General features: G+C 38.8%; 1 protein-coding gene across 1 annotated transcript in view; it reads right to left on the bottom strand.

Moving 5' to 3' along the window:
- The window catches only part of LOC104537193 (KH domain-containing, RNA-binding, signal transduction-associated protein 3-like), a gene marked incomplete at both ends in the record, with an annotated part of 30,671 nt that extends 17,817 nt beyond the window's left edge, over nucleotides 1-12,854 (bottom strand). Inside the window, one exon of the mRNA XM_010180008.1 lies at nucleotides 12,741-12,854. Coding sequence (XP_010178310.1) covers nucleotides 12,741-12,854 — 114 coding nt within the window. The remainder of the gene's footprint in view (nucleotides 1-12,740) is intronic.
- Between the last annotated feature and the right edge of the window lie 1,191 nt (nucleotides 12,855-14,045).

Below are 14,045 nucleotides of genomic sequence, written 5' to 3' on the forward strand. Positions count from 1 at the left end.
AGTATTGGATCATAAATTAGAGTCACTAAGTACACCTGTGTAGGACAATTAACAGCATGCCAGTGGCTCCACCAGGTGCCAACAGAAACACAGAAGAACTCTAAGAACTTAAAGAGAAGTTTGTGTTTATCACTTTCAACACAGAGCAGATGTGCTCAAACTGCAATTCAATTTTCAGCAATGGTTACCAGGTACATAAAACCATAAAAAAAAAAGCTGGCAGTAATCTTGGATACAATACTAACCAACCAGAGCTGTGAAGAAAAGAAATACCTTAATTGCCTTACCCTCCCTTGAAGATTTATGAAGTAATACAACGACCCATACAATGTACTCCTAAACTAAAACACAAACAGGGAAATCCAGAGAACGTAAGCATATAAATCCAGTCCTAAACCAGAATCAACAGAAAATCTTCCCAATTACCACTCAATCCCCATTATCACTAAAGTTTACCTAAATCAGTTGCAGTTCATAACCATGGCATTACACCATTAATATGACTATGGAGAAGAAAGTGGTGAGCCCCAAAAATAAAGGAAGGCAAGGAAAATACAACATTTTCATTTCATTCATAGAAAACATCAAAACATACAGCTGGTGCTTTTTTCAGCCCAGAAGGTGCTTCAGAGGGAAAAGTAGGCTAAAGAGATAAAAGAGGTATCAAAACCCCATTCATAAAGGAAATCAAAAAGGGAGAATCTGCCTGTTTTCACTTCAAGGACAAAACTAGACTTAGTAGGAGTAGGTGTGAACTCATGAGCACTACCCCATAGGGCATATATTTCCAGTCACATACCAGGAGAAAAAGCTGTGTACATTCAGCTGTCTACTTCTGCACATCACTGCACTGTATTTTGGAAGGTACATACAATTTGAAGGATAGTTACAGAGAAGACATGAGGATTCACTTCGTAACTATTTTAATTGTGCAAAAAAAAAAACAACAAAAGAGCTGATAAACATAAGCTACACCTGGAAGTTGTTATGCAATGTTGTGAATGCTTCCTGGAAGTAACAGTTTACTCCTGTGTTGGATTTGTGTCAAGGTTTTGGCAGCAGTAGATTACAGGGGTCACTTCTGTGAGAAGATTCCAGAAGCTGCCCCCCATGTTGGATAGAGCCAGGTCTAAGACAGACCCACCACTGCCCAAAGGCTGGCCAATCAGTGACATAGCACCTATGTGATAACATATTTAAGAAAGGGCAAAGTTGAGAAGAGAGAAAAATGAGAAATAGCCCTGCAGACACCAGGGTCAGTGAAGGATGGGGAGGAAGTGCTCCTCCAGGCACCAGAGCAGAGACTCCCTTGCAGCCTGTTGAAAAGACCATGGTGATGCAGGCTGTAGCCCTGCAAGCCATGGAGGACCCCACACCAGAGCAGGTGGATATGCCCTGAAGGAAGCTGCAGCCCATGGAAAGACCATGCTGAAAGCAGGGTCATGGCAGAAGCTGTGGCCTGTAGAGAAGAGCCCAGAGGAGCCAGTTTTCTGGCAGGACCTGTAACCCCATGAGGGACCCAGACTGGAGCAGTCTATAACACAGGGTTCAGGAAGGGACCCACACTGGAGCAGGTCTTGAACTGCAGCCCATGGGAAGGGCCCAGATAGTAGCAGTTTGTGAACAACTGAATCCTTCAGGAGGAACCACAGGCTGGAGCAGCGGAAGGAACAGCAGAGACTAAGTGTTATGAGCTGACCACAACTGCCATTCCTTATCACCCTCTGACACTCGGGGGAAGAAGATGGAAGAGTAAGAGTCAGGAGTGAAGTTGATCCCAGAAAGAAGAAGAAAGTATGGGAAAGGTGGTTTTAGTTTTATTTCTCACTATCCTGTTACAATTAATTGGCAATAAATTAATCTTTCCCAAGTCAAGACTGTTTCGCCTGTGACTAAGTGGTGAGTGATCTCCCTGCCCTTATCTCAACCCACAAATCTTTCATCCTACTTTCTCCCCTCATCCTGTTGACAAGGCAGAGAGCTTGGTGGGCACCTGACAGTCAAAGGTCTACCCACCACAATTCCTGTCAAAATAATCCTGCAATAGAGATTACTTACCAAGCTACTGTTCAGTAATATTTATTATAGCTAGTGAAACCTCATAAAACCAGAATATTCACACTACTGCAATCTAAAATGAATCAATCATGTTAACAAAAAGTTTTAGGCACAAGTATAATACAGTGATGCTAAAGAGCAAAGAGGCTTAAACTATTTGTTTGTGGCCACCAATTTATGAAACAATTGAAGTTTTTTAACTGGCCCTTTCCCACTGTGCCATTAAAGGGCCAAGATGGGATTCTTTCATCTCCCTATTGTATCACAGAATCACAGCGTGGTTTGGGTTGGAAGTCTCCTTAAAGCTCCCCCAAGTCCAACCCCTCTGCCATGGGCAAGGACACCTCCCACCAGACCAGGTTGCCTGAAGCCCTGCCCAACCTGGCCTCAAACACTTCCAGGGAGGGGGCATCCACAACTTCCCTGGGCAACCTGTGCCAGTGTCTCACCACCCTTGCAGTAAAGAAATTCTTCCTTATATCTAGTCTAAATCCCTCTGGGGAGATTCTCCTCCTCCCCTATTCCTCTACACAAATGTGAAAACACTTGACAATGAGGTAGTAGCAGCTCAAAACCCTTTGTTACTACATTGGAAGTCCTGATGGAAAAAAGCCCAGCTGCAGTCACCGCACAATGCAGAAAGTCTACAGCTCCAGTTCACCTACTTTGCCTTTAGACAAAAAGAAACAAGCATTAAAAGCCTACTAAGTAAGAAAATAGTTTTATTCCCTTTAGTACTTAGAAGTTCAATTGCAATGTAGCCCTGAGTTAGACACAAGATCTGATTGAGCAAATTGCTTAGGATGACTATAGTCCAAAGAAGATATTAAATGTAAGGCCTTGCATGAACTAGTATTTTCTGAAATTAATCAGGCCAACTCTCAGTAAATCCTCAGACAATTTATTTAAGTTTGTTTTGCCCCCTCCCTGGAAGTGTCCAAGACCAGGTTGGATGGGGCTTTGAGCAACCTGGTCTGGTGGGAGGTGTCCCTGCTCACAGCAAGGGTTGGACTGGATGAGCTTTAAGGTCCCTTCTGACCCAAGTGATTCTATAATCCTATTAGGGATATATATTTTTTTTCTTATGGGTCCTAAGATGCGATCAAGGAAAACATTCCTCAAAAATACGTTGCTTAGCAAAATAGTAGAAGTTTCCCTTGCTGAGAATATTCAGGACTCGGGGCCACTGACAGTGCCCTGTGTAATCTAATTTACAGTTATGATTTCAACAGAAGGCTGGACCAGACATTCTCTAGAGGTCCCTTCCAACTTGGACTTCTGATTTTATTGTTTCTGGAAGTGTAAGCACAAGGAAAGCAAACAAATTGAAACAATCCATAACAAGTCTGAACTTCCAGAAGTCTGTAACTCCTTGTCAACATTAGCATTGAATAAAGGATGGTGACTTATGACCAGTGAGTTCACAGCTAAGCTCAAATGAAAGCTTTCATATAGAGGAATAACACATCAATTTTTCAAGCATTACTTAGGATTACTTATGTTTGCTTTAAAATAGCCTTGTAAGTTACTAGGAACAAAAATAAACACCGCATACATTTAGAATGAGAGATTTTCCATTTACAGTAAAGTATGCTGAAATTATTTCAGAATGTAGAGTACCTGCTGTCTGATGCAGTCTAAATTTCTAGACAATTTTAGTTAAAATATTCAGATTAAACTATTCAATTTTTGACTGTAATTTAGGAGTAGGCAAACACGGGTTTAACTATGCAATGCATAGCTCTGAATATTGCTTCCTAACTGGAAGAAACAACTACCTGACAATTAAAAATGCAAACTGCAAATCATAACAAATCAAAGTGCACACCTGCAACAAAAATGAAACCTACTTTGTATATCATCAAAGCAACTTGGCTTCAATGCTCAGAGAAGACTTGGGTGTTCCAAAGCTGTTTACTTCAGCTGTATTGTTCACTTTCATTAAAGCCAAATAGTTTAATATGTTGTGTATATCTAAAACTTGACCTACAGAACTTTAATACCACCAAAAGTTGCCACCTTCCCATAACTGAAAAATCTCTAGTGTTGAAGCTAGACATTATGGTAGCTATACAAGAAGCTGCACAGATGACATGTTCTTGACAACACATTTAATGAACATGAAAATGTATTAGCTGTATCCCGAGATCCACTGAACTATTCTTTCCTGTGCACTGAGTCTCCAAATATTAGATATGACAAGTCTGAAGCATGAGAAAGCTGTGCTACAAGTCTGAAATTCTGCTGACTTGAAAGCACAGTACCTCTAGATGTAGTTTCAAAACACAATAAACATTGAAGGTTACTTAAAAATGGCTTACAATGCAGTCCCAGAGCCTTTTTGCTGCCATGTTACAAAGCTAAAAAGCTCTGGAACATTTCAGTTGATTATTCCATAAATAAAACCCATTTATGATATTGAATGAATCCTTTCAGCAGAAAACAGACTATTTACTTTGAACAGGTACTGGATTTTGGTGAAACTACTGGTTTATCTCCCATTTATATCAAATTGGAAGCATCTGATTAGCAAAGGTATATTTTGAAATTTTTCATGGAGACATAAAAATACTCAAAAATATACCAGACACTTAAGTTACTAACATTATTGACACACTTTATCCACAGCAATCAGGGAGAATGACTCAAACCCAATGGTACAAAACTGCCACACAGTAAGGCAAGTTTAATTAAAAAATTAACAAATCCAACCTATCTGCTGGTAAAACAGAAGCAAATAAGCCTGGAAGATCAAAGTTAGCTCTTACACAAGACAGCTCATGTACAAAGATGTCTCACATTCCTATGGTGTAGTTGACCAAGAGCACAAAAACAAAAACCAAATTCATGTCTAGTATTGAACTCAAGCTTAGAAAATCTCTCTGAATTAGAGAGTTCTAAATTCAGATATGCCAAACATGGCACCTTAAACAAAATTACGGCAAAACATTTACAAAATCTCTGCAAAAGCAGTATCAAGATTCAGATTAACAGGCTTAGGAGGAGACAATTAGAGAAGACAGGAAAAACTTCAGCTACAGCTCAAACCTAACAACACTTCAATAGTGATAAATAGTGCCCTCTGTAGTCTTACATCACTACAAAGTATCGCCAGATATACATTAGTTTGAGTTAAAGAATGTAAAATTTAAAGGGTGTTCTTATTTCTTAAAGCTTCTGATCACTGAAAGCACATCCTCCCATGCCTGTACCTCTGGTTTACTTTGTGGGTATAGATGTACTTCATGGTGTAACAGCTCCTTCTCAGATTCTTCAGATATGGGATTCTATCCCTTGGCCACAGGGTCCACTAGCCCACAAGTACACTGAAAGCATCTGTTTGTTTCCCTTGCACAGATTACCTTAAACTGCTGTATAGCTACAAAATCTCCAGTGTAAAATACTTTCATAGAAAATATATTAAAAGAAATAGAAATTAATTTTGCCTGAACATTGTTTCCTCTCTAGACAAGCTCATTGTAAGCAGCATTTTGGCAGCTATAGTACAACATAGATCATAGACATCACTGCGCAACACCCATTTCTTCAGAATCCCAAATTCAAAATATGACAGTTATCTAGAGATTTATTTCCTCACCAAATCACTGCTTGAAACTATTCCCTGAAAAGAGTTTGAGAAAACACAGCTACAAAGAGTATACAAGTGAGACACTCTTCATAAGCACTTGATCTACTATATGAATTTCAGCAGAAAGGGAATTAATGCCAATGCTACAGCTTTTTTTAATGCATATATTAAAGGGGGATATAATAGAAAAAGTAATCCTAGTTTATCCCCACCAAGACAAGTCTGCTGAGAATGGTTCATCCAGCTTAAAATACTTAGTGAAAGTATAAACACTTGACCAAATGCTTTCCTGTGAAGCTCTACACAAGCCATTGTCATTAAAGCCATAAAAAGCTTTCTTGGGATATTAGTTTCCTGTAATGGTTCTTCTGTGATAGGGTCACTAGAAAAAATATAAATAGTTAAATTAAGATTCAGAGCACTTTCCTTTAAAGTGATCAGAAACCAGGAGAGCTTCAAGATTTCTTTTTTTCCACTCATTTCAAGAAAATAAAGTTTCTATAGAAAGGTAGATATTTCAAGCATTTGTGTTTTACCACATCAAACTACTCTCTCCTTCAAACAACACAGTAATAAGTCTTTAAACATTTATTCACAACAGAAAGTTTGGTCGATTACTATAAAGTTGCTCAAAAGTTATCCCTTGTATTCCATTTGATGCTTGTTCTTCCATGTCACTTATGGTTATACAACCACATCTTCTCATTCCTACTGTAAGAAATCCTTAGAGCAAAGCTATTTCGAAAAATTGTTTTCCATGTGATTAAAATATTAATCTCTCCTTGACTTTACATAACAACTACAGATATACTGTATGAGAATGAAATTTTAAAATAGATATTTTTACTTTTAATGTTGAGCTAAAAGGCTTAAATGGATACTGGCTCCATAACACAGTAACTTTTGAGAATATATTTTTAAAGTATCACTTCAGGGAACACGAGGTAGACCATTTCTTACTGACTTCTGAGACTGCTGTGGTTTAACCCAGCAAGCAGAACCACAGAATGGTAGGGGTTGGAAGCAACCTCTGAAGATCACCTAGGCCAATCCCCACAGACACCACAGTTCTCACTTGCTGCCCCCAAGAATGGGGGGGGAGAATTGGGACAGTAAAAGTTGGGATAAAGTCTAATAATGAAAATAATGGAAATAATACCAAAGAACCATAGTAGAAAAGGAACAATAATAATAAAGCAATAAAAATTATACTCAGCTCACAAAGAGCAGTCACCAGCTGTACACCAATGAAAACACAAACAAGGGAGGGGTGAGCCTCAGGAACCGAGGCAGGTCACCATCACAAAGGAGAAGGGAAGGAGAGAATGGATCAAAAGGAGGATCAAAGATAAGAAGGAAGGGGTCAACCCTAGCAAACTCTCCAATTTATAGTGAGTGTGATGTTTATGGGATAGAATACATTTTTGTTGGACAGCTTGGGTCACACCCGGATCATCTGTCCTGAGTCACCTGTCCCAGAGAAACTCAGGCTTTTTTGTTTCCCCACTCCCTCATCCTCCTGCATAGAGAGAAAAAAACTAAAAAAAAAAACCCAAAAGAAACAATGAACACATGTTTAGGTAGAGACTGAAAAGCAAAACTTGGAAAAATGAAATACTGGCATGTTATCAAGATCAGTCCCAGCACAAGCTACTAGCTACTATGAGGGAAAGAAAAACCCTCTGTCCCAGCAAAACCAGGACAGAGTTTCACCCAGTATTTAAGTGTAGTTCTATGAGCAATTTTTAAAATGGTATCTTGTCGCAAAACAACTGTTCCCATAGTTTTGATCCATCTCATGAAAAACCATCATCTTTTCACTTATCCATGAAAGTCTTTTACTCCAAAGTCTGAACACCTGAGTTCACAAAACTGTCAAAGCAAAATCAGGTTCCTGAGACTAAACTGCTTTACAATGCATATTAATTAAGTACTGGGAGGGGGATAACACCCTCCTGCCTCATTTGTACATATCTAAGCTATGAAACCTTTCATGCATGCTGGCATTTCATAGCAGTTTTAGGATGGATCCTAAAGGATGGTGAGGGGTCTGGAGAACAAGCATTATGAGGAGTGGCTAAGGGAACTGGGGTTGTTTAGCCTGGAGAAGAGAAGGCTGAGGGGAGACCTCATCACCACCTACAACTACCTAAAGGGAGGTTGTAGAGAGGTGGGTGCTGGTCTTTTCTCCCAGGTGATGGAGGATAGAACACAGGGAAATGGCACCAAGCTGTGCCAAGGGAAGTTCAGGTTAGAGATAAGGAGGAAGTTCTTTACTGAGAGGGTCGTCAGAGTCTGGAACAGGCTGCGCAGGGAGGTGGTGGAGTCACCATCCCTGGATGTATTTAAAAAGCGGGTAGATTAGGTACTTAAGGATATGGTTTAGTGGGTAGACAGGAATGGTTGGATATGATGATCTCAGAGGTCTTTTCCAACCAAGCGATTTTGTGATTCTGTGATCCAAAGAGTCCCTTCAGGACAACCACATTACAACCTTCCATAGCCAGCTCACTTTTTTTGCCTTTAAGTTTATAGAAGTTTGAAGATTTTCAAGCATGTATGCACCAGAAGCACAGGTTTAAGGGTCACATTTTCACACTTGACCTAAAGTCAGTTGAGGCATTCAGCTGAGCAAACAGCAAGGTGTATGAAATCATCCTGAACTCCATTGCCTAAGATGATGAGATCTCAACTCCACTCACTGCAGTTTAAGCATCCACTCCATATATAGGTAACTTGATTTAGACTGAATCCTACCTCAAAAAGTTGTCTTGTTTCCTATAGGGTTGCATAAAAGCCCTAACCTCTCTAATCCTTGCTTGTAGCCTGTCCCAATGAAATCACCCTGAACTCCATTGCCTAAGATGAGATCTCAACTCCACTCACTGCAGTTTAAGCATCCACTCCATATATAGGTAACTTGATTTAGACTGAATCCTACCTCAAAAAGTTGTCTTGTTTCCTATAGGGTTGCATAAAAGCCCTAACCTCTCTAATCCTTGCTTGTAGCCTGTCCCAGTTACAGCAGGATTGTAGGCAGCATTACCAAAGCATATTCAAGCCTCACATAAATACTTCAGATTAATTTCCTATCACAGAAATTCAGACAAATCTGTAAAGCTGGACCAACCTGAAAAATTCTTAACATTGTATACAATTGGATTTTGAAAAGACTTGACTGGCCCTTCAATCTCTAGAAGAGTTTCTACACGGTTGTCTTTCTTGGTAAGACTGTCACCATATCAAGACATTAATTCAGGTGTTTTTAATGTGTACAGGAGTCTAAAGAACACAAATGAAGAAATTCAAGTGCACAACCAGCTTCAAGCAGAAACTGTACATAATTTTTCACAGTATTCCCAGAAGTTTTCATAAAGTAGACAAAATTCAGGCTGTCTTGGTTGTTCTATCACCTTCTATCAAGGTCCAGACTAAAAACAACATTTAACCCAATTATCTATGACATATTAGGCCTGTTAACATTGCCAAGGCTTGAGCAAGACAAAAGGTCCCAGCTAAAGTATATAAATATATACCACTGCAGAAATAACCAAGAGCAGGTAGCAGGCAAGTAAAGCACATCAGCACAGACACTGAACTGTTTGCAGTCTGAGTGGAAGACCAGAAACTCAAAAGGTTTTTTCAGGGAGAGCAAAGATGCCCAAGAAAGTGAGATACCTAAATTTTTCAATCTGAGGTCTACCAGATTATTTTCCAATAGAAACTCAGCTGCTCTCAACTCCAGTTGAACATCTTTCTGCTGCAGTTAACCTGTCACCTTCTAAAGCTGTCAGAGGCAATGAGGCTGCATTTGCACAGGACTCAGCTATGAGAATGTATCTGACAGGACAGGTAATGCGAGCAGGCATTGCAATGCCAGGCTGATCAGATCAGAGCTGGGACTGCCTGACCCGTGTTGAGGCTCTTATGATTTATTCAAGGAGTTAGAGCAAGTGAGAAGTTTTAAGAAGGGAAAAGGCAATAAAACACTTAAAGCAAACTTAGTTAACCCTGTGTCAGGTCTAGAAAGCTGTCTGAGTGTTTTAGTCCATTTAGAATGCAAAATTATGATTGATATTTCATTCATCTTATCTGCATACCTCAACATCAGAGGCATCTTTGCTTGCTGGAGACATCACTGGCAAATATAAAGCAAAGGAACAGATACTGCTAGCAAAATCGCTTATCTATAGTTAGTTTCATTTTCAGATATTAAACCCTATTAAGGATTTAATAACTAATAACTTGGTTTTTCGAGCCTGTTTAAAAGCAGGATCATTTATTTGGGAAAGCATTATTCTACTCATAAAATTGAAACAAACAAGTTTTTCATCACCACTTTCTGAATACTCAAGTTTGCCAGATAAAACCCAAACTAGTACTCCGATGCTAGTTTGATAGATTTCTCAGTTATCATAGTGACTTGGTCAGCTTCAAACAGCATATTCTCAGTTCATTAACACCAAAAAGGTTACACCTCTTGAAAGACTGGAGGCATCTTTTCATTCAGGATCTTGCACAATAGCTAACAGCTTTAATGTGAACTGCAGGCATACGGAAACAGATGCCAGCTTACTAGAACTGCTCTGAATTCAGTATTCACATGCAGAAGAGATTTCTTCCATATTTAAGTCTTAAGTCTCAAGTCTCATTTTTGAGCCATTTGTCGACCTCCCTGAGCAGGAAGAAGGAAAAAATTGCTCATAAATCAGAACCAAATCTTTTAAAGATTTGAGTAACTATCGCTTGGTACCATCTACAAGTGACACATTTGCACTAATACTAACACCTCTTGCAGGCAAAATGGTCTAAAGTAACTGCACACATGCACAGAAAAGAACAGCAGAGGCATAAAACATTTATGTAAAGCATTATTTCAGGTTTTATAAGAACAACTTAATACTTTCTGCTTAAATTCTGCCAAATCTGAATATACAATGCACACACTCTAGACACAGCTCAGTAAAACCAAGATGACTGGCATGGTTTCACATATACCCCAAAAGACTTGATAAAGAATCCCTAATTTCTAAGCCCTCCTCTGAACACACTGAAGAGAAAGAAGATTAGCCTTCATAGCAAACATTAGGATGCAAAAAGACTTTGTTCCCTTGGGTACCGATGTTCAAGACTCATGTCACTCACCGCAGACTTTAGCACGACAGAATAAGGCTCTCAGATGCCACACTGAAGCTATGTCAGAATCACAGAATGGTTTGGGTTGGAAGAGACCTCAAAGCTCATCCAGTCTGACCCCTGCCATGGGCAGGGACACCTCCCACCAGCCCAGGTTGCTCAAAGCCCTGTCCAACTTCATGTCACTTCATACAATACATTTAGATTTATTAGATCTCAGAAATAAAACCACAAGCCTGGTCCTAGTAAACAAGTGACACTAAACTGCAGTGACTGCCTGTGGTTTAGGGTGGGTGTTTTTCAGAGAAGTTCAAGAGTTCCTGTCATAAGTCTGAATTCATACTCGGATCCTAAGCTACTCCTACACAGTGAGAAATTTTAATTCCTTTTGACTATACAGAATCTTTAATAAGTAAGCTTTAAGATAAATATCAATCTATATGTGATAAAGTGGAAATTTCTAAAAAAATAAGCCCTCCTATACTGGGGGGAAAATATTGTTAAATAGAAACTACCTAGAAACTATTTGCTCTGGCAGAAGGGAGATGTGTGAGCAGAGATATCAGTATTCTGCTTTCTGTGGAGAAAGTCTTCATGGAGACACAGGAACTCAGATGGCTTGTCTATTCTGCACAGTTGTACTTTGTACCCCCTGGATCGTGGTGGACTAAGCAAACGCATACAGGATCACACCAAAGCTCTACCTGGATACAAACTGAGGTTTCTTTCCATAGCATATAGTGGGCTTTATCCCAGCTCACACACTGTCCCCATGGACCAAGACTACTGAGGTCACATCAGAGCATACCTGCCCATTTAAAAGATGGGCAAGAGCTTTCCTGCTACCTATCTTAAATAAGAATTTGAGTTCAGCCCTTTAAAGGAAGTTGACACTACATAAAGCAGCAGCATCTTTCAAAAGACCTTGTTTCCCTTTGTAATAACCACTTCACCTTTCTTCCCCTTGAGCAGAAGTATCAGCATCTCACACTGACCATAAAAGTTTCCCCTTCCCATCGTTATGTTTCTGTATATTTGTATGGAGCTCTTCCGACTTAAGTCAGCGTTCAAAAGAAGGGCCCACGTATAAATGGCATGCAATCTTGAATTCACTGAAATGTCATGAAGTTTCATTAAACTTCAAACAGCAGTAAAGCAATTCCTGCAGGTTACCCATCCCAGTCTGTGAGGAAGACATTGATAAGGGTCAGAAAAAAAATATTAAGATAAAAGGAATTCCTTTCCTTCATGAGCAGAAACAGAAGCAGTCTTGAAATTTCTAGTAGGAAAAAAAAGCCAGTTCAAACAAGTGGGAAAATGCTCATCTGATTTTCATAGCATTAACCTCAAAATTTAAAAAGGAACCAAAAGAATAAAGTGCCACAGCCTATTCAGTATTGAATAAATGCTTCCAGCAATATTTTAGTACAGGATAATACTTGGCAGTAAAGAAGTGTTAAGAGTTCATGGTGGTCAAAGATTAACAAAACAGTCCCTACGCCTCCAGAATAGTCTGCATAATTTAATAGTGCAGTGTTAACTAATCCAAGACTAACAATAGCTGAAACATAGGAGGATGAGAAGAAAGTGTTCACACAGCGAGTTCCTTCAGTGGTGCATTTTAGGCTGCAGTTTTACCTACAAGGAGAAAGTTTTAAAGTCTGGCATCAGAGTAAACCAATACAATTAATTCTCTTTGCTATTTGGAAGAGAAGGATCCTGCTATCCTGAAAGCGTAATTCATTTATACTCACACTTGTGTGACCAGCACCACTTTCTTCCACATTTATTCCAACAAGAACCATTCCGACCTTAGAATCTGTCCAGAACAGACTGCAGAACAGTCAGTGGAAATGGTTAATACTGTTTAAGTACAACAGTTAAAAAATTAGTTAATGTATTAGTGGAATATCTCTTATAAGCAATTAGATTTATCAAGTATGAAAACTGGGCTTACCTTTGGGAATTGTTTGACTGGAATCAAAACTTTTTGTCCCAACTTCATATTTTTATTGATGACTACATCAATATACTTTTCCTCTTCCTTTCCTTCCCCTTTTTGGAATTTTTCAATTTCTGTTAAAGGAAAAAAACTCAGTTATTTTCACATTTTAATACAACATAAAACCTGAGAATCTTCAAAGACAGTAGAAATGAACTTTACAACTAATACTGTATGGCATAATACATAGGGCATAACATGTAACTAACATAATTAGTTGCATAGGTCAAAGGAGTAAACATGCTTTTCTTTTTCAGGATTTTTAATACTCATGTTCCTATCAGCACGTTGAATTGGCATTGCAAGCATTTTAAAAGCTAACTTTTAGATTTATACTTTGTATACATTTACATTTTATATGGCTCAAGCAGCAAGAAGTATTCTTAGATATCTTTATTCCTTTTTAAATTCAAAAACTTACAGGATAGTTTAATTGACTACTTTATCCCTCTATGCTATAAGCAAAGTATTCAGTTTTAATGGTGTTTATCTACAGTGCACTTATGAGCAAACGTCAAGCGAATCTTTCAAACTTTCAGGAATATAATCAAGGCACATAGATCGTACCCAAAAATCTGAGATTAATGTTATGCCAATGATGACATAATTCTATTTAAAAGTTCAAACCCAGGCTGAATGACTCTACTCATTCCAGAGACAGGTACAAAACTGATGCTTGATTATAATTCTCTCCAAATATTGACTCTCTAGCATGCTAATGAAACACTGCAGACTTTATTTCATTGGTGGGAAGCATGAGAAAAGGAGTCAAACTGAAGCCCTGCTTGAAGCCTTTGCTGGATTGGATTTAAACACACTGAGCTGCAGTGTTAAATGCATTAGCAAAGGACATACCAAAATCCAACCAATTTCAGAGATGCAACAGAAGTTTTTCTATGGACACTTAGCATTTGTCCTCCTAAGTCTTCAAATATTTTGTTAGCTTTTTTCCACAACAAAATGTACCTTTCTACACTACTTAACCAGAAGTTAATTACATTTATCAAGACCTTGAAGTTTCCTTAGTGGGAATGTGATCTTACATCAATAGGAGACAGTAACAAAAACTTATGTGCAGAAACCCACTGAAAATTTAGAAGGAGAAAACATCCTTTACAATATGCTTTAGAAGACAATTTAGTTTGAAGTGGCTTTCAATGAAAAACAGTAGTAGTAGTAAACCAATACATTTCTTACACAGAATCACAGAACATTAGGAGTTGGAAGGGACCTCTAAAGATCATCCAGTCCAACCCCTGC

Source organism: Mesitornis unicolor, unplaced genomic scaffold, assembly GCF_000695765.1.
Source record: "Mesitornis unicolor isolate BGI_N332 unplaced genomic scaffold, ASM69576v1 scaffold3190, whole genome shotgun sequence".
In the NCBI taxonomy this organism is placed as follows: domain Eukaryota; kingdom Metazoa; phylum Chordata; class Aves; order Mesitornithiformes; family Mesitornithidae; genus Mesitornis; species Mesitornis unicolor.